This window comes from Chelonoidis abingdonii, chromosome 3 (genome assembly GCF_003597395.2).
Source record: "Chelonoidis abingdonii isolate Lonesome George chromosome 3, CheloAbing_2.0, whole genome shotgun sequence".
In the NCBI taxonomy this organism is placed as follows: Eukaryota; Metazoa; Chordata; order Testudines; family Testudinidae; genus Chelonoidis; species Chelonoidis abingdonii.
This window is the reverse complement of record NC_133771.1, coordinates 110,464,640-110,490,899: the sequence shown is the minus strand read 5'-3', so window position 1 is coordinate 110,490,899 and position 26,260 is coordinate 110,464,640. Positions and strand designations below refer to the sequence as shown.

The window sequence follows — 26,260 nt, the reverse complement described above, 5'->3', positions numbered from 1 at the left end:
GTAATCCCTATGTCTCAGGAAGCAGAGCGTAATAGTTAATGCAGATTTCCAGTGCTTCTGCCCTAGTAGGCTAGCAGTGTGAAATTCCAACAGTGATATGAATAAAGGGGTCACTACAGTGAGATTACTGCATCTCCCTCTTAAGTACAGTATACATTCCTACAGAAAGGAACGGAGGCCTGGTCTATACTACAAAGTTAGGTTGCTGTAAACTTTCTTACAGTAACCTAACTGTAAGTGTCTCCACTAAAATGTGGCTCCCACCGACGTTGCTTGCCCACTACACTTAACTCCACCTCCGCGAAAGGCATAGTGCTTAAGTCTATGCAGTTAGGTGGACGCAATGTCAGTGTAGACACTGTGTTGCTTACATTGACTGTTGCTGCCATTCAGAAACCATCCCACAATGACCCACACTGGCAGTTAAATTGGTACAAGCGCTCCTGGTAAGGATGTGCACTGCCGACCCAAGGAGCATAGTGTGGACATATAAATCAATTCAATTACTGCAGTGGCTGCACGTCAACCTAACTTAGGTTGACTTAATTTTGTAGTGTAGACTTGCCCTGAATCTTAGGCTATGGCTACACTAAAGAGCTTACAGTGCTGCAGCTGTGCTGCGGTAAGCTCTCTAGTGTAGTCGCTCTAACTGGATGGGAGAGAGCTCTCTTGTTGGCTTAATTATTCCAGTCCCCGTGAACCGTAGTAGGTATGTTGGCTTGAGAAGCTCTCTTGCCAACATAGCACTGTCCATACTGACACTTAAGTCAGCATAAGTTATGTCGTTCGAGGTGGGTAGCTAATTTACACCCCAAGTGACATAGCCTAAATCAACATAAGTTATGGCTACACTACACTTTACTTATAGTAGAAACACACCCTTTTTCTCTCTCTCCCTCCCTCCCTTTCTTCCTAATGGAAGAAACACTCCTCCTTGACATGTTACAACTGCAGTTTAGCTGTATCCCATCTTCACAGCCTTGCACTCTATCACGACACTCCAGTGCTGAAGTCACTTGTTTCTTACTCAAAGATGAGCTAGCCTTCCGCATCTGAACTCTCACTTCTTTGAACTAAGCTGTTTCCTCAAAACTTCTGCATTTCTGTAATCCTGAATTGCTCTGAAAAGGACTCTAATTAGAAGAAGGTGTGACTTTTTTTGATCATTATTTTGTGCGTTATTGTAATTCAGGTGCTTTTTAAGGTTGCAAACCATATGGATTTATTTCCTATAATTCAGGCCCAATTCTGCAAAACGCTGAGCACCCACAACTCCCAATGTCTGTGCCCCTCAAGAGCAATGGGAGCTAAAACACTTGGCATCTCATTTGATCTAATCTTTAGGCTGAACCTATTTAACTGTGGACAACCAACAACTTTTGTCTAATATTTTATAGGCGGAAAAGTAGAGAAGCAAGGATGGGTTCAGGACCACAACTATCAAGCAGACAAAAGTGTGTGTCTGTATGATGCTATAAGGGAGGGTAGAGAAAGAGCTTACAGACCTCACCCATGCCCAGAAATTGTCTTGTCACTGCTGTTTACAAACAAATGGGAGGGAGGTCTGGAATGAGCGGATGCAAAGAAAACTCTCCTCTTAATTCTTTCAACAGTCTCTCACCAGTTTCAAATAAGTCTGTTTTTAAAATACCCCCTAAAGCAAAGCCTAGTAATAAATATAGGGTCGTGAGCATGGAATCCAGCCCATGGTTAACCATTCTGAGAGCATATAATTTTTTTAATTTCCTGACCCGTGCATGTGTATGTGTTTCTCTCACATGTATACAGGAATAGTCTTTATTGTATTCATCAATACTACACAACTGCTCGTCTACACAGATTTGTAATTTTATTAACTGTTTTGTCCACAAAAGCAAGTATTTGCAGTTTCTAGAGTCCTACAAATAGATACTTCAAATACAGCATAAAGGCTCTTTTCAAATATAAAGTGCACTGGTGTAGGCAATAAAACAGTTATGTTCAACTGAGTTTGAGATAAATAGAATCATGAAGTACAAGTTATGCTTTAGTATCCTATTATAGGTCATATTTTTATGTCCTTACTCACACTTAGCAGTACTTTAAAACTCCACAAGTGGTCCCATTTAAAATCACTCAATTAGTATAGAATATTTGATAGAGAATATTTATCAGTGCTTAACCATAGTGATTTGTACTCCATAAATATATACTTTGGAATATTTCATTTTGAAAACTGAACCACTGATATACTCTTACACAAATTCTCTGGTCCTCTTTAAATACCCCAGCCCCACAATGTAACCGGTTTTTAAATTGTAATGGTTGGCTAGTCACAGTTTCAGTATATCTTTGTTACTGCTGTGCCTACGTTTTCTATTTTCTATTTTAAAATATTAAAACCAGGATACTTTATATATATTTCTTCCAGCCTGGCATTTCTAACTGAAAGTAAATAAAGTAGTTCTTAAGAACTTGTATAGTCACAGTTAAACACAGCAAAGGTACAGTTGGACATTTTAAGTTTTGGGGGGAAGGAAGGTGTGGGGGGGCGAGTTTTTTTTTTAAAAACCCAAAAAACAGAAGTCAGCTTTCAATCTGCTTGGATATATTTCACATGTGAATACTCTAATAAATTAAGCATTTTTCTTTGACATTTTTTCCCCAAAAAATTTACAATATTGACATTAGTATTCAGCTCATAATGGTACCCTTCAGAATATTTCAAATTACTGTTTCCTCTATGAAAAGAATGTTATCTGCATTTTTTTATTTTAAAATTTGCCATATAGTAATCATGATAAACTTGGAGTGGGCATATTTTAGGACACCAATAAAAAAAAAAGTACAGTAGCTGAAAATATGTCATTCACCTTGTGCATTACAATACACCACAGGTTTAATTATCAGTTTAACTACATTTGAGTCAGACCTGAAAGATGTGCAGTCACTTCATATACCGTGGCATTATATTTCTAGCCATATCACCTTGAGCTATGACCCAACTCAGGTCTCTCAAATTAAGCAGGGTCAAAGTAGGTCACTACTCATATGGAAGACCTAACGAACACATAGGTGCTGCAGGAAGTGGTTGTGGTGATTCAGAGAAAATAGTTCCAGCTACAAAGACAGCACAGAAACAATGCCTTAGCAGGTGATGAGGTAACTGCACTGTTAGAAAATCCATCTGAAAATGAGACTGTATGAAAAAATAGTCTTGATCATGGAATCAACAGACTGTAGATTAACGTATATGCACAAGGGGGACGAATTAAGTTTGGACAAGGAACCTTAATTCTGGCTTTTCCTACCTTTTGAATGCTTGACTCCACAACCCAAATATACTTTTAATATAACTTGTGTGTAATAATAGCTGTGTTATAATATTATCCAAAACTGAGAGGGAGGGAGAAAAATCAGGTTATGGTACTCTATAGTAGAACTATACTAACTTAGGGCACCCAAAAACATTCCCAAAACTCACTGCAGTACCACATCTCAGGGTTTGAAAAAATCCTTTTGTAATCACCTAAGAATAAGTGAAATAATATCTCAGATTTATGAAGCCTGTTGTCTCAAAGGCCCTATCTACATTATACTTCAAGGGAGAGTCACAGACTTTAAAAACAGCAGGGACTTTATTATGATCCCCCAGATGGGGTACCCACTCACACAACTGCTGTATTTTGTAGTGTAGGCTCCATAGCATGCATTGGGTTTTTCTAAAACCATGTCTTGAACTAATCTAAAGCTTTGGATGCACAGCCTAAGACAACTGTGAGCATGAGTTACAATCTGATGGTGGTTTGGTGACCAATGTAAAACAAGGTTAGTGTCCACATAATAAACACCTTCCTAATTGGCACCTTTGTTAGTAGTCTCAGTGGGGAAGAAAAAAAGCTTGAAAGGAGACTGAATTAACTTTTCACTGCTACCAGCATTCCCATCAGGTTAGGGATGAGGCGCATTGGCTGGCAGGGCAGTCTGAATGTACTTGCACTGCCCAGTGCTTCACCTGTGGACAATGAATTCTAAGGGAAACAAAACTGAGTTCAAAGGAACTTCTCAGTATGATTTTTCAAAAGGTAGCCTGGACTTCTCGAGAACCTGATCAGAATAGAGCTAAGGTATGCAAACGACTTGGTACAGTCAAAATTCTTCTTTAAAAAGAGGAAACTGTCCAACTGGAGAGGAACTGACAGCGCTGAGCAGTGAACTCCCCTTGTCTTCAAAAGGCATCTGTATAAAAAATTATGTTGGGTTATCCCACAAACACAAAACACCTACCTACCCACAATGCTTCTTGTATCTCACTGGTTTCACTTGGGTTAGGGAGGAAAAAATCAGGGGTCCTTTTCCCTCCTTTTGTCACTTTGAAGTGGGCAGTTCTTACAGAAAATATCTCAGTGAAAATCGCCTTAGCAGGCCCAATACTTATTCTCTGATTAAATAAAAATGTAAAAGGTTCTCATCACATAACATGGCAAACAAGGTTAAAAGGTTCCAAATATTCTCTAACTTCAATTTTTCCTATTCATGCATCTAAACCAAAAATAGGACCTGATCACTTACTCTACAGAACTACACAGAGTATTAATAGTCTTATAAAAAACAGTCTGACAGAGGCCTAGTGAGATAAAAAAGTTTACAATTAACTATATTAATTCTATTAAAAATATGCAACAGGAGCTCTTCTCCCCCAAAAAATGAAGTGATAATCAGCAATGATAATTTTTCAAGAGTAACAGCAATGTGCAAAATTGTCATACCCAAGTATAAATCCAGTTGCATCTATTCTCCTTGCCTTGCCAACTTACTCATAATGGAAAAAGTTAAAGCACTGGTCCTGAATCCTGATTTGAATGGGGCTCTTCACAGGGTCCTCACAGACTTGATTGCAGGACCTGGGCCTATTGTTTTATTTCCCAGTCAAAAAAACCCAGAACCTTCTAACTTGCCTTGCGTTTGTATAATTCTGAATGCTCCTTTAAAGTAACTAAAGCCTGGCAGTCTACAAAAAAAACTGCAAATGGTAAAACAAGTTTCCACAAGAAAATATCCTAGCAAAATGCTCTGAGTCAAAAATATAGAGCTCAAAAATGGCTTGTGAGGGAAATCAATTTCAAAAGGATGACAAAGTCTGCAAATATGATTACATTACACCCCTTTATGTTAACTTAAATTTATTTTTATTTAACATTCTAAAGTACACCAGGACTTGTTTTATTTTTTCTAATTGTGATTAAATAAATGGTCACTTCTAAATGAAGGAACAATTTCCACCCAGAGCATTGCATAATGCCAACCGTTTTAAAGCAACAACCCTTATTCACGTTAAACAGGATTTCTGCTTAAACAGGGACAGTAGGTACAAGCCCTGAAAGTTCTATACCAGTGAAATCCAATAATCCTACCATATAATACCTCTAATATTCACTTAGAAGGATAGCAAAACTGCCACAAATCTGAACGTCCTGAAAATCTTTGCTAAAGTAAAGGTTTGGACTGGTGGCAGGCAGGGGATGGTGTTTGACTTCCTTTTAATCATGGTCACCCATGACGAATAACCTAGGGGTTACTGACTGACAGTTTGTTACAGTACTGGATGGATGTCTACAGTTCTATTTTAGAAATCTGAAGAATTAAAACTAAATTACCTATGAGTTTAAGTTGTAAGTGCACCCCAAGGGCTGCGATGGAAACGCATGTCTATAAACGCAGCGAGAAGAATAGCCATCTTCATTAGAATGTGCTGAGCACATACATCTATGCCCTAAGATTAGTACCAGCCAACTCTTAGATTGCCATGTCCCACCCCAGTAATATGCTCCCTTTACCGGGTTTGCTTTCAGCCTATGTAAGCTGTCAGGCCCCAATGCCTAGGCAGTAGGCAAAGTGCTGCTCTCCAGCTGTTTGACACTACTGCACATACCCTTGCAAGCAAGGCGGGGGGGGGGTCACTTGCAGGTTAACCTCAGGCTCCATCGCAGTGCTCAGCACTGAGCTCAGCCTGCGCAGATGACCGCCTCGCCCCTCAATGCCAGCTGACACAAAGAGGAGAATTTTTTCGGAGGTAACTTTTCCTCTTGCCCTTTTCTCTTCCTTCTTCCCTCCCCACAGCCTGATGTGGCGCATCACACGCACTGGGCGCACACACAGCCCCCAGCAGCATCAGGAAGGAAAATAAAATGGGGGGGGGGGGGGCAGAGAGAAGAGACAGGAAAAGACAAGGAGTCTGGAAAAGTAAAAGCCTCCCGTGGCCCTTGCCAGCCCCCACCTCCCAGTCCCAGCGGCGGCACGGCGGGGAGCACATGGAGCAACCCAGATGACATTTTGTTTCCTGTCGGGCAGCGTAGCCCGAAGAGCTGCACCGGGCGTTTGCTTTTTGCTCCGCTTTCTCGCGGCGCAGGGCGGCGGCCGGCCGCAGCCCGGGGATAGGGGCGAGTCCTAACTCTCGTTCGCCCTCTGGCAACGCGCCGCCGAGGGCCCCGCTCGCAGCTCGGGCCCGGGCAGGGGAAGGCACAAGTTGCCCATCACGCTGCTGATGCTGCAGAAACCAGGGCAAACCCCCGCCTCACAGCACCGCCCGTCGCCCCCCTCTCACCGCTCCTGCTGTCGCTGGGAGCCGCGCCTGCTGCACTCACAGCTCCGCAGCCTCCGGCCGTGGCCGCTGCGGCCGCTGCTCCTCCCGATCCTCCAGCCGCCCCAGCCGCCGCTCCCATCGCTGCGCCCGCGGCCGCCGCCAGGGCCAGGGCTCCATTTTCCTGCTCGTCCCCGCTGCTGTTAGCGCGCTTGTTCTTCTTGCCTTTGCTGCTTTTCTGGTTCGGCATCGCGGAGCTGGAGCAGGAGGCTGCGGCGGCTGCTGGTGAGGAGGCGGCTGCTGCTACCCCCGGCTCATTGCGGCTCCATTGCAAACAGGGCGCCCAAGAAGGAGAGAGGAGCTGGCTGCGGCTTTCCCAGGCTGAGTGCTCCCGGCCGTCCCGGGCGGGCACCCGCGGCCAGCCCAGCCCCGCTGAGCACACACCCAGCCGCCCGGCCCGGCCCCGGGGGAAGCAGCGCCAGGGGAAAAGGCGTGTCCCGCTTGTTTTGATTCTGCTTCCCCTACTATCGCTCTCCTCCCGCCCCTCTCGGCTTCCTGCTTTCACACGCACTAGCGCTGGCTGGTGACAGAGAGAAGCCGCGCAAGTTAAAAGGGCGGGGGGAGCTGAGCTCTACCAGGGCAGCAAAGAAAGCACGAGGCGCCCAAGTGAGGCCTGATCCCCCGCTCTCCACGCCACGGCCTGGGGGCTGCCAATGCTGTGGAAGGAGGTTGCCATACAAGGCTCCTCCCTTTGGCCTAGCAGAAGCCTCACGTGCTCACAGTAGAAGGGAGCAGTTCCCTGGAAGATCTGCCTCATTTCCTGAAAGAACAACCTCCACAAACGCAAGGAGGGAGGCAGCGCAAGCTTTTGTTAAGTGTACTTCGCTGGAAATGCGTCTGGTCTTCTCCCTGGAAAATAGCTGGAGCTTTGTTGGCAGGGTTGTTAACATTGTATTTCAAAAATAAAGCACTGTTTCTTAGCACTCCTACCCCACCCCTCCCCCTGATATTATTATCATTATTATTATTATTAATAATAAGTACTCACCTATAGTCACATCTGGTATTTCTTACTGCTTTTTGCAGCACTCAGCAACTCCCGATTTTGTTGTACAGAGATGAAAAAATAAGCGATGTCTCTTGTAATAAAGTACAGTTGGCAACCCTAGTTATGGACAGCAGCCATGGCCCTTGTGTACTCCGTAGCCAGGTATTGTGCAGTGATATGGACCAGATGTGACCACACTCGACTTGTTGAAGTCCAGCTGAATACTGCAATGCGGTGCATCACTAGAACCTTCAAGTCGACCACAACCCCTTGGCTACCGGTGCTGTCGTGCATTGCACCTCCATCGATTTGGGGTGATGCTGCAACCCTTCAGGAATTTCAGCAAATTGTGGAAAACAAATATCTTCCCATCTTAACAACATCCCTCACCACTGCTTGAAGTCACGTAAGCCCTTTTGGACCCAGGAATTTAACCTTCAACAATTCAACTTCAACCTGATGAAACTTGGAAAGCTGAGTGGAATTCACAAGAAGTCAGAAATAAACACCTCGTGAAAGACCCAACACAAAAGATCCCAGGCTTCAAACTCCCATGAAGCTCATGGGTAACCCTAAACCACATCCGCATAAACTATGGCAGATGCAGATAGTTGCTGCACAAATGGAAAATTAAAGACTCTTCAGTGTGCAACTGTGGACACTCAGAACATACCATGGAACATATAACAACTCAATGCCCAATTCAGAAATACAGAGAAGACATCACAGCAATACACTCTGCTACTCCAGATGTAATTATCTGCCTTAACCATCTGAATATAAAATTATAGTTGTTGCTCTACATTTACATCAGTCATGTGAAGAAGACTGTGAGTCCCACAATAATTGGCAACATTGTTTAACACTGATGCTAATGTCCCCCAGCTTGTGCTTGCCAGTTTTTGGACTAGGTTAACCCTTGTCTTCTTCTTGGCTGCTACTTTCTTCAGATCGTGGAGGGTTAGCATGCGATCCAGCTTCAGTCTGAGATAGGTCAGAGTGGGCTCATGTCTCATAGTATTGCCGCAGAAGGTCACTTTCAGGGTGCACTTAGCACTCCTGTTATCAAGATGGAATGCAGTGACTGGGGTTTTTTTGTTTTTGTTTTGTTTTTTTGTGAGGATTTGGCTTGAGCCACCATTTTGGGAAATATTCCTCCATGGTGTTTAGATCCCCATTCAAGTTGGACTCTGGAGGATGATACATTCCAGAAGTTAGTAGATAGTATACAGAGGTGATATTGCCCTATAGCTTCCTGGGTCATTGGTCAGCTTGCCTGGTTTGAGTATGGCAATAACTATCACCTCCCATCAGACTTTTGGGGTGCATCCAGATTCCGTAGTTTTGGTGTACAGTTTCGCCAGCCATTGGAGTTCCATTGGGGATACGATTTCCATTGGCCGCCTTCCCTTTCTTCGTTGTAGCTAAACCTTTTTTCATGTCATCTATACTGATGGCAATGAGGTCTTGTGGAGGGATTGAGATCATGGTCCTGTGTAGCTGATGATGGATCTCTCACTTGCTATTTTTGTTGAGTGGTCCTTTTGTGCTCTCCACCAGTTTGGAGACTATGAAGTTGGAACAGACTTTTGAGGTCCGATATTCCATCTAATTAGCAGCTCTGAGACATCGAAGTAAGGCCCAGGCATGGCAACTAGAGTGTGTGAAGTTCAAACCTTCAACACACTCAGTCCACCACCAAGGTCTGGCTGAGTCTAGATACTCTAGCAGGGCCTTCACGACATGTGGGCTGCTGACTGGTTGTATTGCCAGTGCAGATCCTGGGTCTCTTTTGTCCAGCAGGGAGTGTATTCTTTCGATACCCTTCTTGCTGGCAACAATAATGAGGCCAACAGATTGGTGATAACATTCTGGTGTCGCAGGGATATGGGTTACCACTTTTTCAACAGCTTCCCCTATAGCAGTCTGTTGGCTTTGGCCAGATTCCACTGTGGGATTTGTTTTGACAGAATCACAGGGATTTCAATGCCGACATGGGTAATGATGGACCTATGTTGGGACTTCCTGTGGGGAAGTCAAGAAATATTTTGCAGGATGCATGGAGCATACTCCTGCTTTGATCTTTGGAAACAATAGTGAGGGCCGGGTTGTAATTGCATTGCCAGAGAACAGAGTGGAAAGTTACTCGCTGTTTGGGATTGAAGACCAGTTGCAGATCTTCCACAGTCCTCCAATCCATGAGGTCTTCACCATTGGCTTCATTTACTTCATAGCCTCAAATAGTGTGGTGGCTGTTAAAGTCACCAATGTATCAGTCTGGGATTGGTATACTTGGGAGCACTGGTTTTGGCCATTTTGAATTAGGGGTTTTATACACATTAGTAATGTGCAGCTCTCCTATCCTGATGGCAGTCGTGTAGGTGACTTCTTCTTCAGTTGGGGGGAAGATGTCAAAATTCATTATGGTGTTCTTTGCATATATGGCCAGGCTGTATTTTGGATGGTAATGGCTATCATGAGGTTGTAGCTATGAATATGGTAGTAGCTACCCTGTTGGTCATTGGAGATGTGGGTTTCTTGGAGCATAAAGACGTCGATGTCATGTCTTCAGCATATTTGCAAGATACTTGCACTTTTCCCAGGAAAACCCATCAATGTTAGGTTCAGGAACAACTGTCCTCCTACTTATCTGGCATTTTATTTGACCCTGAAGAGGGCTGTTACAGTGGCTTGAGTTGTTGCTCTGAAGATGCAGACATTGTTGATGGATGACATTAGTCGTGATTTTTCACTTAACAGAGTGGGCCACATGAAGGCTGCCACCATCTACTCCAGGACTTACCATAAAAACCACATGATTTTTTCCCCTTAAAAGTGAGACTCTCAGCTTTCATTTAAAATAAGGAGCAAGTTTCTAGTCCTCATGGGTGCAGGGAGAAGCTTAAAAATGTGAACCAAGTGCACCCTGAAGACTCAGAAACTAAACAAGCTAAATTGAGCACAAAATTGGTTTAAAAAAATCTCAATCTCGTGATTTTTTGAGGCCTGGCTTATGATTTTTGAACGTTTGGGGTTGCCAGTACTGGATAGGAATGGTGGGATGCCAAGCAGCATACGAACGGAGGGGGCTCCTTTTGAAACTTAGTAGGGGGTCACCATCGGGCGACCTGCAAACCGCCTTTGGCACATAACTGCCTACCTTATTTCATTAAGGCCCAGATCCTGCATCCTGCCCATAATAAATAATAATAACTAATGTACTGCCTGTCTGAGCTACTCTAGAGTAATTTGAGATTACCATTTAAAAATATTAGGTATGCCTCTTCTGTACTCCCTGGCTAAACTGAAACAGTTTCCCAGATAAGATCTTATGTACAGTTCCTTAACATATTCCCAATCATCCTGTACATTTTTCCTGTACCTTAATGTTCCAATTAATTGGCTGCCGTCTTTAGTATATTACACTCATTACAAAAAGTTAAACTGACCTAGCTCTTTTAATTTGCCCATACACATCCACATTTTTGATGTTTTAGCTGCTCTGCAGTTTTCAGGGCAGATGGACCCTTTCCCCAGTATCTACTTTTCAATAACTCGTGCTATTATTTGCTAACTGGCACTTTCTACCTTAGTTCACAGCTTTGAAACGCCTGAATTACACTCCTTCCTGCCTCTAAGAATTTCACAAAGAAATCACTAGCAGAGCAGAGAAAGTGTGGCCAACTTGAGGGAATAAGGGGAATACCAAGACAGCCAAATCATGATCCAACTGATATCAAGAGCAAAACTTCCATTTACTTTAATGAGACCAGGATTTGGCTCCTATGTCTTTGAGTGATTTCTCAGGACAGTGAAATGAATCTAGTCTAGGGTGACCAGATGGCAAGTGTGAAAAATCAGGACAGGGAATCAGAGGTAATATGTGCCTATGTAAGAAAAAACCCCAAATATCGGAACTATCCCTATAAAATCAGGACATCTGGTCACCCTAATCTAGTCTGAAAGAAGAGCAAGGGCTGGGAAAAAGTCACTGGTACAGACTAAAATACATCAGCAAGCCAATACTACCTGATAAGAGGTTAAGGGACTGATTTGTTTTAACCCACAGAAATTATGACGTTTCAAGTTAAAGATGCCATTTCTGACCTCAGAAATCTGTCCCCAGAAGCATGCTACCCATCTTGCTTTAATGGTGAACTAAGGAAAGAGTGACATGGTAAAGGGCCACTCGGGCCGCAATAATATAATGGTTTAAATATCAGTTCTGCGAACACCCTGCTTTGCAAACTCAAATCCTGGCAAAGTCTATTCAGCCTTTCATCCTTCTGAGGTAGAAAATGGAGTTCTATTCAGTTCATAGAGTAAGGCTTTCTTGTATCAGATCATAGAAAATGTGTTCCTCACTCCCCTGTATGGAGACAAAGTAATCCATGGCACTTTTTGTAACCTTAGAGATTTGCCCTGTCATATTGGACAACATTTTTTCTCCCTCTCTCCCACCACTAGTATGCTGTGTACCAATTGGCTACCACTCCAGAAGTGTCCACATTTTGATGGTGTTTGCTAGGATGTAAGTTGTGAAGAACTTCACAAAGGCAGGTACTAAATATATGGAAAGCACTATTATTAAGAGTAGATATCCAAGGGGTAGGATTAGTTGTTATTTAATGACCTAAGAAAGGATAAATATTTAAGTAGAAAAATTTCCTGAACACAAAAATTATGTAGGTTAATGAAGAGCAGGGAGGTTGTGAAAACCTCCAGAAGGACTCAACAGAGCTATGTAACTGGCATGATAAAATTTGACACAGATGAATGCAGTGGCAGGAACACTTGAAAATAACTCTCTAAACTGATGCATTTTTGAATTAGTGGTAGCATCACCAGAAAAAGATCCAAGCATTGTGGTGGACAACTCAGTGAAGAGATCTCAATATTCAGAGATAAAAAAGAAAAAAAATGTCATAGGTAAATGAACAGCACAAATAATGGCCTCACATTGTGCTAATATGTAGAGATGGAAAACAGGATGACTTGGTAATTATAGGCCTATCAGTGGCTGACATGGGACTTGATTAATAAAAAATTAAAGGAGGGTAATATAATTCATGCCAATCAATATAGGTTTATGGAAATAGATCTTGTCAAACTAACTTAATTTTTTTATGAGATCCAAAGTTTGGTTGATAAAGATAGTCATTTTGATGTAATATGGTTAGATGTCTGTACGGCATTTGACTTGGTACCACGCAAAATTTTGATTATAAATTAGGAATGATATAAAATGAACATGGCACACATTAAATAGATTAAAAGCTGGCTAACTGAGGAGTCTCAAAATATAATTGTAAATGGGGAATCATCATCGAGGGGATGTGTCTAGTGAGGTCCTGCCAAGATTGGTTCTTGGCCCTATGCTATTTAACGGTTTTTTTATTACTGATCTGGAAGAAAACATAAAATTATCACTGATAAAGTTGCAGATAACATGGAGATTGGGGGAATGGTAAATGACAAAGAGGGCAAGACGCTGATACAGAGCATTCTGGATTGCTTGGTAAGCTGGGCATAAGCAAACAATATGCATTTGACCATGGCTAAATATAAATGTATACATCTAGGAAAAAACACTGTAGGCCATACTTAGGTTGGAGGAGTCTATCCTTGAAAAGAGTGACTGAAAAAGATTTGTAGGGAGTGTGGATAATTGGCTGAATGTACGGTTCAGACAAGAGCCATGAGAATGATTAAAGGATTAGGAAACGTGCCTTTTAGAGATAGATTGAGCTCCTTGAGTCTATTTAGCTTAACAAAGAGAAAGTTAAGGGTTGACTTGATTACAATCTGTAAGTACATACATGGGGTATAATAAGATCCAATGGCTAGAAGTTGAAGCTAGACAAATTCAGACTGGAAATAAGGCCTACATTTTTAACAGTGAGAGTTATTAACCATTGGAACAATTTACCAAAGGTTTTGGTGGATTCTCCGTCACTGGCAATTTTAAAATCAAGATGGGATGTTTTCTAAAAGATCTCTGCTAGGAATTATTTTGGAGAAGTTCCGTGGCCTGTGTTATGCAGGAGATCAGACTCACTAGGTGATCACAATGGTTCCTTCTGGCCTTGGAATCTATGAATGTATGTATGGAACCCTACATAGAAATCTCAGGAAATTTCCTGGTGGCAGGTCACAGCCTTCTATGAGAAGTCAAATTGCTAATGACAAGCTGTCTGTTGATGGGGAAGTAGGAAGCAGGGATTGCTCCCTGTGTTGGGCAGGGAGAAGGTTAATTTGCAGACAAGCCTTAAGCAGGAAAAACAGCTAATAGCTCAGCTCTCTCTGTGTCTTTGAAACTGTCAATTTATTTTGCCTAGTTGTCTTTGCCTACTGCCAGCCTTTAGAGACACAAACACTACACTGCACTGCTACAAACTTGGGACCAAATGGCTAGGCAACAGTTCTGCAGAAAAGGACCTAGGGGTTACAGTGGTCGAAAAGCTGGATATGAGTCAACAGTGTGTCCTTGTTGCCAAGAAGGCTAACAGCATTTTGGGCTGTATAAATAGGAGCATTGCCCGCAGATCAAGGAACATGATAATTCTCCTCTATTTGACATTGGTGAGGCCTCATCTGGAGTACTATGTCCAGTTTGGGCCCCACACTACAAGATGGATGTGGAAAAATTGGAAAGAGTCCAGCGGAGGACAACAAAGATGGAGCACATGACTTATGAGCAGAGACTGAGGGAACTGGGATTGTTAAATCTGCAGAAGAGAAGAATGAGGAGGGATTTGATAGCTGCTTTCAACTACCTGAAAGGGGGTTCCAAAGAGGATGGATCTAGACTGTTCTCAGTGGTACCTGATGAGAGAACAAGGAGTAATGGTCTCAAGTTGCAGTGTGGGAGGTTTAGGTTGGATATTAGGAAAATCTTTTTCACTAGGAGGGCGGTGAAGCACTGGAATGGGTTAGCTAGGGAGGTGTGGAATCTCCTTCCTTAGAGGTTTTTTAAGGTAAGGCTTGACAAAGCCTTGGCTGGGATGATTTAGTTGGAGACTGGTCCTGCTTTGAGCAGGGGGTTGGACTAGATGACCTTCTGAGGTCCCTTCCAACCCTGATATTCTATGATTCTATGACTAACTTCATAATGCTTTTGTCTTGTATTGGACACGAAGGCTAACACAGAGACACAACCAGTAGGTTCAAACAAACTTTTACTGTAAGCCACTCAAGGACTACACCTGCCTATACGCTACAACCGGATCCAGCCAGTTTACTTTCTTGCATGTGCCACTACCAAGTCTCTTAAAGACACAGTCACTATATCCATCCTTTTAAATCAATGAACTATACAATAGTGAATCAATTACATATGCCCATATAAATTAACTAATAATGCAGGCTGGAGTCAGAGGTGACCAGTGCATGACTCACTGTGAAAAGCAGTCTAGGTCCACAGCCCTCTTAAAGCACATATTCCCACTGTCATGCTAGCAAAGAACAATAGTATCATGAGATGTCGATTGGGTGATCACATTTTCTGCCTTGGTCAGCTCAATATCTCCAGTGACCCCTTCTTCAAAGTTCTTCCTGATTCCTAGATTCTTGGTCCGATGTGACACTAGATTGGTCCTGTTCAGGGTCTGCTGGTGTCATACTGCAATCTAAATGGGGCCTGTTCTGGTGGTGGTGATTTCCTGCATGAGCTGGCTTGTTCACAGATTCCCTCCACAATAGCAAACAACCATCCAGGACTGTTTTTATCTCGACTGGGTCTCCCTGCCTGAACTCTTTAAGCAGTCTTGCTATACAATCATAGAATCACTTGTTTGTCCTTATCTTCTGCAGGCCTCTTTTCACTCTGCTTGGGATACTGGGTCTCAAAAACCACTGGGAATTGCCCTTTGAGCATTCTTTCCATTAGCATTTGTGTCATGAAGTATGGCATGCCCAGTCAGTTACACCTTCCAGTGTTTCACCAAGACCAAATGTGGGTCTGTCCCTAATTTTCTCTGTCTTCTTAAGCAATGACTTCGCAATCCATATTGCTCATTTGGCCATTTCACTGAACTGGAGATATCACATGAGCAGTTTTAAAGCATTCCTGCTTTTACCTACCTGCTTTTTGTAACTGTATTTCTCCTTCCACTTTTCTTCTGGTCCATTTAGGTGTCCTCACCTCCTCTTCCCACTTAGAGTCCAATTTATTTTTATTGCATTTCTTTGACATCTTTTGGTATGTTAAGTCTCCCTATTTGTCTTAAAATGTTTACTTCTAACATTTATTTATTTAGTCTACATAGGGCTCAATCCATCTCAGAGTTTTCCTATTGATTTATTTAATGGGTACAGGATTTTGGCTTTTTGGCTTCAAAATGAAAATTCAAGGGAAAACTTTCCATTTTTCCTTACCTCTAACACATGGATACCTTTCAGCAGATGCTGCTACATTTGTCATTAAATATTCAGTAAAAGAGGACATGACTCACAGGGCATTAGTAGGAACTTGCAAGTTTCCATTTTAAAAGGAATGCACACTTGCGCAATCCCACAAATGTCTGCAAAACTCTTGGCAGTTTTCTTTACATGCAAATCTCAATCATGGGCATGGCACCTCCTTTTAAAATAACATTTTCTTAATTCTAAACAATGACTAGTTCATATTAAATCACTTCTAAAGTTGATTTTAAGAAGCCAAAAATTCTAGTGTACTTTTTTTTGCCTGTACATAACTTAAAACCCCCACAGCAAACTCATTCTTAAAGATTACAGCTATCATACATCCATATGCAGGGGAGGTAGGAGCATTCTACTCTCAAATGAGCTATTTAAAAGCTGCATAAGTAGTTAAATTATCTGCAAGAATTTTGAAGAAGTTGGTTGAAAGCCCATCTGCCACAAGATTCTTTCCATTTCTTTATACTTTTTTGATGAGACAGAATGTTTTTTAATCACAACTAGACATATTTACATTATTGATTTCCTGCTTTGATAATTCAAAGAGGAAGATGTTAGCAAAACAGTTTATCCTGTGTAGCTTGGTTTGCCTATTTCTCTGCTGCAAATGCTGGTAAATCCTAGAAATATTGTCTAAAAAATGGGATTTGACTGTAGCTGATATAGAATTTCTTTTGTTTGCACTTATTTTTTGTTTGTTTGATTAAACAAGTGTTGCCAAACAATTCACTCCTACTCTGAATCTTTGAAACAGCAAGTTTTAGCCTGAAACTTTAAGTGGGTGATTTAGAAAATAGCTAGCTATACTGACCAAAAATATTGGTACATGAACATACTTGAAAGAGAGTCAGTAGCCTTTCTCTAGGTCTACTAATATGGTTTTCTAAGGAGAAGATAAATTCACATAAGACATGTAGTTTGTATATAAAGATATTGACTCAAATTAGTCCCTCATGATTAATTATGTAGTTTATTTAAATAAACATAAAAACAAAACCCCAGTGTAGTGCCTCACTACAAAATAAATCCAGGCAGTCAGATGATACAGTAATTCGGGGCACACAACGTTGCCCCAATGCACAGAGACTAGAAAACCAATGCAGGGGCGATGTTCTGAAAACATTCTCTGATTTCAACAAATTAATTAAAACAATGTTATTTTATTTAGAATCTGCTCGCACAGAAAGAAAGGTACGTCCCACACTAAAAGCAGTACTGGCTGCTACAGAGCGTATGTAAGGGAATACCAAGGGGAGAGCTTGTGAAGTATTTTAGGATCTTCCAGGTTGAAAAACTTTACAAGAATATAAGATAGTATAATTAGTAAGTCTAGGTACTTTTATGGCCCTCTTTATCATAGTATCTGAGCACCATGCTGGCTGAAGGTAGGTTTTTGTTGTATCGTTTCTTTGATGAGGTGATTGTGGAAGAAAGAGAGAATTCAGGATTATAATAAAGTGTAAAATACAACCTAAAATGACATTGTAGGAGAAATCCCCCAAACCCTACAGTTTTACTGGGCCACTTGAAAGGCATGATCAAAGGCCAAGTTCAAGTTGATAAGGTAAAATGTATATATATATATAACAAGTAAAATAAAATATTCGTCTTTAGGAGCAAAGAAGATTTAACTTGAAAAGTCTATTTTCTTTAATTCTATTTGCTTCCAGAGCAGCACAGTTACACACAGAGTAGAGTGTAAAATGACAGTCTTGTTCTATAAATGTAAAATATGTGCATCTAAGGAATTAGACTAATGAAATTAGCACTAAGCCATAGTTACTACTTCTCTCTCTCTGTTTTTTATATACTCCCCTCCGGTGTTTCCTCTAATTTTTTACATCCCTGTGCGGAATGAAATTTGTTATGTGTACCAATATGGAGGTGATATGTGACACATCATGGAGGTGATATGTGACACAACACCTTCATATTGATGCACATAACAAAATTCATGTGGTGGGGGTGGAGCCAAGGGGTTTGGCGTGTGGGAGGGGGCTCAGGGCTGGGGATTGGAGTGCAGGGGGGATGCGAGCTCTGGGGTGGGGCTGGGGATGAGGGGTGCCCGAGGGGGCTCAGGGCTGGGGCAGAGGGTTGGGATGGGGAAGGATGAGGGCTCTGGCTAGGGGTGAAAGCTCTGGGGTGGGGCCAGGGATGAGGGGTTTGGTGGTGCAGGCTTCCGCAGGGCTGTGGTGAGGAAAGAGGACTCCCCACAGCCCTCTCTCACCACAGCATCTCAGGGCAGCAGGAGAGGCGCGTCTCCCTGGCTGCAGCAGCTCTAGTGGGCCTGGGCCAGGCCGAGGGAGGGGCTCCTCTCCCCAAACTGCGGCAAGTCCAGGACCGTGGTAGGGCCAGGGGAGGAGTGCCTCTCCCCCAGTTGCGTCAGGTCCATGTTGGGGCCAGGAGAGGAGCGCCTCTCCCCCAGGCAGGTCCACACTGGAGCCAGCGGGGATAAGTTCCTCTCCCCACCGCAGCAGTTCCATGGGTAAAGGAGATTTGAGGTACAAGTGGTGTTCTCCTCCATCCTCTCTGTGGAAGGAAAAGGCCCGGGTAGAGATCGTTGAATCGTGGAAGTCAATGAATGGCTACACAGGTGGTGTCAGAGAGAAGGCTTTGACCATGGGAAGAAGGAGTGCTAGGCAAAGATGGGCTCCACCTAACAAAGAGAGGGAAGAGCTTCTTCGCAAGCAGGCTGGCTCACCTAGTGAGGAGGGCTTTAAACTAGGTTCACCAAGGGAAGGAGACCAAAGCCCTGAGGTAAGTGGGGAAGTGGGATACCAGGAGGAAGCACGAGCAGGAGAGCGCAAGAGGGGAGGACTCCTGCCTCATACTGAGAAAGCAGGACGAGCAGCAAGTTATCTTAAGTGCCTATACACAAATGCAAGAAGCCTGGGAAACAAGCAGGGAGAACTGGAAGTCCTGGCACAGTCAAGGAATTATGATATGATTGGAGTAAACAGAGAACTTGGGGGATAACTCACATGACTGGATACTGTCTGAGATGGATATAAACTGTCAAGGGACGCAGGCAGCGAAAAGGTTGGGGAGTGCTTATTGTATGTAACCAGAGACAGTAAGACTGGCTCAGACGCTTCATATGAACTGACTGAAGAAACGCTGGAGCTGTCATCTGGATTAAGTTTCAAGAAGTAAGCAAGAAGCCGATGAAGTCATGTTGGAGAATCTGCTATAGACGCAACAACCGGGGCGGATGAGGATGCGTGAGGGTCTTTGTTTACTCATAAGGTCAAGGCAACTAACGAGAGTTACTAGAGTCACAGGCCCTGGTTCTCATGGGGTACTTTAATCACCAAATAATTCTGCTTTCAGGAGAGCATACAGCGGTGCATAGGACATCCGAGGAAGTTTTTGGAAGTATAGGGGACAATTTCCTCAGAGCAAATGCTGGAGGACCCAACTAGGGCAGAGCTCTTCTTGACCTGCTGCTCACAAACAGGGAAGAATTAAGTAGGAGAAGCAAAAGTGGATGGAACCTGGGAAGGCAGTGACCAGAGATGTTCGAGTTCAGGATCACGACACAAGGACAGAAAGGAGAGCAAGCAGAATACAGGACTTGACTCAGAAGAGGCAAATTTTGATTCCCTCAAGAACTGATGTTCAGGATCCCTGGAGAATAACATGAAGCAGGAAAGGAGTCCAGGAGAGCTGGCTGTATTTAAAGTAATACCTTTGAGGTTGCAGGAAATAACCATCCATGGGTAGAAAGAATAGTAAATATGGCACACTAGTTTGGCTAACAGTGAAATCCTGCAGATCTTAACACAAAAAAGAAAGCTTAAAGAAGTGAGACTGGATAATGGCATGAGAGGAGTATAAAATATTGCTCAGCATGCAGAAGTGGAAATATAAGGAAGGCCAAATCACACTTGGAGTCGCAGCTAGCCAGGGATGTAAGATTATAAGAGAGTAACCAAGAAGGGTTTCTAGCAGGTAAGTTAGCAAAGAAGAAGAAAGTCAAGGAAAGTGTGGGCCCCTTACTGAATGGGGGAGGCAACCTAGTGACAGAGGATGTGGAAAAAGCTAATGTACTCAATGCTTTTTTTGACTCTGTCTTCACAAACAAGGTCAGCTCCCGGACTACTGCACTGGGCAGCACAGTATGGGGAGGAGGTGACCAGCCCTCTGTGGAGAAAGAAGTGGTTCAGGACTATTTAGAAATGCTGGACGAACACAAGTCCATGGGGCCAGATGCGTTGCATCTAAAGGTGCTAAAGGAGTTGGCGGATGTGATTGCAGAGCCATTGGCCATTATCTTTGAAAACTCATGGCGATTGGGCGAGGTCCCAGATGACTGGAAAAAGGCTAATGTAGTGCCCATCCTTAAAAAAGGGAAAGAAGAGGATCCAGGGAACAACAGGCCAGTCCGCCTCACCTCAATCCCTGAAAAAAATCATTGAGCAGGTCCTCAAGGAATCAATTTTGAAGCATTCTTAGGAGAGGAAAGTGATCAGGAACAGTCAGCATGGATTCACCAAGGACAAGTCATGCCTGACTAATCTAATTGCCTTCTATGATGAGATAACTGATTCTGTGGATGAGGGGAAAGCACTGGATGTGGTATTCCTTGACTTATAGCAAAGCTTTTGATACCGTCTCCCACAGTATTCTTGCCAGCAAGTTAAAGAGGTATGGGCTGGATGAATGGACCATAAGGTGGATAGAAAGCTGGCTAGATCAGCGGGCTCAGGCTTGACAAAGCCCTGGCTGCGATGATTTAGTTGGGGATTATGTCCTGCTTTGAGCAGGGGGTTGGACTAGATGATCTCGTGAGGGCCCTTCCAACCCTATGATTCTATGATCACCTCCCTCGATCTGCTGGCAGTGCTCCTACTTATACAGCCCAAAATGCTGTTAGCCTTCTTGGCAACAAGGGCACACTCTTGACTCATACCCAGCTTCTCGTCCACTGTAACGCTTAGATCCTTTTTTGCAGAACTGCTGCCATGCCACTTGGTCTCTAGTCTGTAGCAGTGCATGGGATTCTTCCTTCCTAAGTGCAGGATTCTGCACTTGTCCTTTTTGAACCTTATCAGATTTCTTTTGGCCCAATCCTCTAATTTGTCTAGGTCCCTCTGTATCCTATCCCTACCCTCCAGCGTATCTACCACTCCTCCCAGTTTAGTGTCATCTGCAAACTTGCTGAGGGTGCAGTCCCCACCATCCTACAGATCATTAATAAAGATATTGAACAAAACCAGCCCCAGGACCGACCCTTGGGGCGCTTCGCTTGATACCAGCTGCCAACACGACATGGAGCCATTGATCACTACTCGTTGAGCCCGACAATCTAGCCAGCTTTTTTACTTAGGAATGAATTGATCTTATCAATTTCTGTGGATGTACAATAAGTGTTGCATGGAAAGCAATGAAGTGGCTTTCATATTACTTTTGTAAAAGCAGCAAAGAGTCCTGTGGCACCTTATAGACTAACAGAAGTTTGGAGCATGAGCTTTCATGGATGAATACCCATTTCGTCAGATGCACGTGATATATTATTTTTGGTGAGTTCACTTTTTAAAACTGGATTTAATTTTAAAAGTTCCATTGAAAAAGCACACACTATCACTGAAATCCACTTCCTATTGCTAGGTGATTTGTGTGCAGGGAATTATTCTTCTCTTTTAAATAATTATATATGAAGTTCTGGTTTGGTATTTGTTTGTTCAATCTTCCATTTTTTAAATTAGTCCCCAAGAGATGCATACATTTTGCTATAACCAATTGCTATTACTAATTTGAACAGTAGCATCAGTTTACACATCTATTGTCAGAGAATTGTAAAAAGCAACTTAAAGGTTATGTTAACAAAAAAAATAAACAGTCCAGCAAAACAATTGTTGTCTATTATTAATGGTGCCCAAATGAGCTTGAGAAGTGATAATCAAATGTATAATGACTCCAGTTCACTAAAGTATGGCTTAGATTTCAGCATGTGCTTAAGTGCTTTGCTAAATCAGGGCCTATTCCCCCTCTCTCTCTCCTCGTCCCCTCCACCCCCCATTACTAAGATGGTAATGATTACAGATCCAGAATCTTGACGATATCTGTGATAAACAAAATGTTTTTGCATAAGATATAGCTGCCACATTATGTAGTAAGGATAGCTTCACTCACCTTCATCATTTGTTATTCTTCCACCTTCCCTTCTTTTACAAACAGATGTGCCTTATTTGCAAATTAGTTTTCCGTTGCTTTTAGCTAGCAAAAGCAACCATCAAAATCACTACTGCTGCAGTATCTATGTAGATTAATGAGGATTAATGTCTAGTCCCGTGTGTTGGGACATTGATTTGCATTCTCTCATCTAGCTATTCCCCACTTTTTGATTTATAAGAGCATCTTTTTCCCTTTCTTTCCATAAGACAAGAGGACTAAAAAGCTTTTGTTAATTGGGAAAAAAAAGTTTGTCATCTCTCATATTCTTTACTAATCTTTCAATTTATGCATTATATATTTACTACAGTTATTGCTTAATTTATACCTTTTCAGAAAAAATTGCCAGTCTTCTCTGTGGTTGCCCTGTTTATAGTCTCAGACTGAGATCGCTGGCCAGGTGCAAGGACAATGGCTGTCTATTAATTTCTCCGCACCAGCTGTTAAGTTACCCTCAGTATGCACAAAGTCTGGGTCCTGCTGATGAGAGCCCTGTTATGCCTGCTGCTGTGTTGTGAAATTTATTTTAAGAACTAATCTAGACTGTCATTCTGATAGTGAAGTGTATCCAGGATCAGCATGTATTATAAAAAATCATAGGCCAGGCTTCAGATCCACCACAGAGTAGCTATTCAGTCTATTCCTGCAACAGAAACAGGTCCATATAAAAAAAAAAAAAAGCAGTACTCAATAGGCCCCAATCCGTCCAGTTTTTCTGCATAGGGAAACCCTTTGCCTCTGAGGAGCTCCATTTTGTTGGGGCCGCACATGAGCACAGAGCTGCTTGTAGGATCAAGGCCATAACTTGTTGTGATTGACCATCCATGCTCAATAGAGCACCCAAACTGAAGAGGGTAGGGTGCTTTAAAAGTCACCAACATTAGCAGGGCTGGAAAGGAGGGAGAGCATACAAGAAGCTTGCATAGTGATTATAGCCAGAGATGTTAGTTTGTTGCTGTCATGGGCACCAAATCCACACACTTTTATTTTAAAAAACAAATAGAGATAGGAAAAATCAAGATAAGTTCCCATTCTGAGTTGAGGTTCTACTATTCATAATTAATATTCTTTAAATAAAAATAAATACTTTTTAAAACCATCAGCACTCATTGTGAATGGGAAATCTTAGAACAAAGAAGTAAGTTCTAAGATATAAAAACAAATAAGACAAAATGAGGAATTTTTTTTAGGCATGCTTATCCTTGTCCATGTCATACACATATCTATAATAGCTTTTCCTTATATTCTTTTACCCCGAAACATTCTGCCTTATTAGCTTTTAAATGGAAACAAGATTTCTTGTCCTAGGCTTACAATACTAAACCTAATGTACATCAATTTTGATTTAACCGCTCTGCTTTTTCTCTACCCCAACTCAAGCTATTGCAGTATCAGTGACAATTCCTTGCTTAATAAATTATTTCTCCCTGAGACTTCTGTTTGCTTCCCTCCAGCTGAGAGAGGCGATGCCATGGAAGAGGAAAGGGGCTTATACTCCTGAGCAGTTATATAGGACTAGGGCATCCTCTTGCCCAATGGAGTTACCCTTATTGGTATCTGACCAGGATGCTGGAGCAGATGTAATTTCTTGGACAAAAATGTTCTTATATTTTTCCTTTCATGTAACATCAACATCTTATATGTTTACTTTGTGTTGCATTCTTTGGCCATGGCTACACTTACATTTTTGCAGCGCTGATAGTTACAGCTGTGGTCGTACAGCTGTGTAGGGCCAGCGCTGCAGTGTGGCCACACTGACAGCGACCAGCGCTGGCGTGTGGCCACATTTGCAGCATTTGCAGCGCTGTGGTATGTGGTTCATTGTGGGCACTATTTTCCCAGCATTTCAAGTGGCTGCAACCGTGCTTTTCAAAAGAGGGGTGGGTGTGGAGTGTGGAACATGGTGCTTGCGAGACTGACAGAGAGAGTGGATTTTTGGAGCAGACACTGTGACAGCTTCCCTGCCTTTGCAAGTTCAACAGAGGAGGGTGGGTTGCAGGATTGTGACAGGAAATGTCGGGGAGACAGAGAGAGTGGAATTTTGTAGCAGACACTGTGATGCTCCCTGCCTTGCAAATTTCTGCCAGATTCCCCACCCCTCTCCTCAATCACTCTTACATGTTAAAATGGCCTTTCAGACCGATAAGCAGCTTCTCCGATGGAACTCCCTCCCCCCCGCCGTCCTGTTTGTCTCCTCATAGCAAACACGTGAACATTCTCAAAGCCTCGGCTCGGCTCGCTTGCTCGCTTGCAGCAAAAGCAGCGGTGTGTTTGTTTTTTAGCATAAGTAGCTCTCCGGGGCAGTACCTTCCGGTTTTGTTGTATACCATGAATCTGTGGGATATCCTCCTAATACCCTGGAGGTCCTCTAATAACAGCGTGCTGTGAGTGTCCATACCTGATGAGCAGTCCGCTGTTGCATCAGGAGCTGCTGGATTCGCTACACCTGTAGCGGACCAGGTGTACAGCCAGCGCTGCAGGAAGGGAGTTGCAGCGCTGGCTGAGCTCTGTAAGTGTGGACACCTGGTAAGTTGCAGCGCTGTAACCCCCTCACCAGCGCTGCAACTTACAAGTGTAGCCATTGCCATAAACTTTAAGTTCATCAAATGATTTCTTAACAGTGTTGCCAACTCATGATTTCATCATTAGTCTTGCAGTATCTGAGGAGCAGTCCTGTTTCTACTGAAGCTAGTCCCATTTAGCCTTGATGTCTTAAAGCCCCTGCACTTGCTTAACAAGTGATTATGGGAGAATATCAGCTTCCATTAAAAAAAAAAAAAAGGTTTCTAAAGCTCATGATTGCAGACAAAAGTTTGAAAATGTGACCGGAGTGCACGCTGAAGGCTCAAAAACAAGAAGACAAATAAAAAGGACTCAAAACTTAGTAGTACTGTCCTAGCAATATTTTAAATCTTGTTGTTTTTAAGACAATCTCATGATATTTTGGGGCCTGATTCATGATTTGTGAGCATTCAGGGTTGGCAATACTGGATTTCATAATCAATCAACATTGCCAAATAATTCAATGTACCTCTGCCAAATAAAATGGGGTTGCAGGTGCTGAATAATTCAAGAATAATGTGTCACATAGTTTAGGCACCCTGAAGTAAGAGTAAACAATTGTCACTGAAGCCTTAATGCTGCCCATGCAGCCAATGCAACCTCCTTCCTATCCCTGTCACTATGTGAGTATCCTCTGCTGCTTTAAAGATGAAGAATCCTATTTTCCACCCTCTTTTCACTGTAAAACAATAATAATGAAATTGAAACATATAGTTTCCAGTAGGTAAAATACTACACTGGCTGGAAAGATGAATTAGATGATCTAATAGGTTGTTTTCTAACTTTTTCTGAATATTCTCTGATTCTTACAAGTCAACCTGGGAACTTTAGTGTAAATAACCAAGGTTCTTACTCCCCTTTCGGTATCTTGGATCACCACCAGAAAAGGAAAACGTTATTTGGAACCTTTCAGAATTTAATGGGCTCTAGGATTCTAAGTCGTATAGAATTTATGAGGTATTATTCCATGTACGTGGTTAAGATGAAAGAGAGCATATGTTCACCTTTAAAAATATGAATAGTTATTGAGGTTTCATGAAACCTTAGACCAGGGGTAGGCAACCTATGGCACGCGTGCCGAAGGCAGAACGCGAGCTGATTTTCAGTGGCACTCACACTGCCTGGGTCCTGGCCACCGGTCCGGGGGGCTCTGCATTTTAATTTAATTTTCAGTGAAGTTTCTTAAACATTTTAAAAACCTTGTTTACTTTACATACAACAGTAGTTTAGTTATATATTATAGACTTATAGAAAGAGACCTTCTAAAAACTTTAAAATGTATTACTGGCATGCGAAACCTTAAATTAGAGTGAATAAATGAAGACTCGGTACACCACTTCTGAAAGGTTGCTGACCCCTGCCTTAGACTTTTCCAAGTTCCTTGATCCTCAGTAATAGTTTGCCAGCAAGACATCAGGCAAGTTTATATTCAATTACAATGTTAAATGCTAGTCTGTTACAAAAAACAAACCCTCTGCACGGATGGGAACAATTGA

The 26,260-nt window shown here is 42.5% G+C and overlaps 1 protein-coding gene across 2 annotated transcripts in view; it reads right to left on the bottom strand.

Annotated features, from left to right (window-relative positions):
• HECA (hdc homolog, cell cycle regulator) overlaps nt 1-7,179 on the bottom strand; it is a 46,527-nt gene extending 39,348 nt beyond the window's left edge. The window contains exon 1 of one of the 2 annotated variants that reach the window (XM_032769226.2): nt 6,584-7,179. In XM_032769226.2, coding sequence (XP_032625117.1) covers nt 6,584-6,809 — 226 coding nt within the window. In that variant the 5' untranslated portion in view covers nt 6,810-7,179. Of the gene's footprint in view, nt 1-2,852; nt 2,921-6,583 lie in introns of those variants that run through there. The other variant, XM_032769229.2, reaches the window with a different exon arrangement.
• Between the last annotated feature and the right edge of the window lie 19,081 nt (nt 7,180-26,260).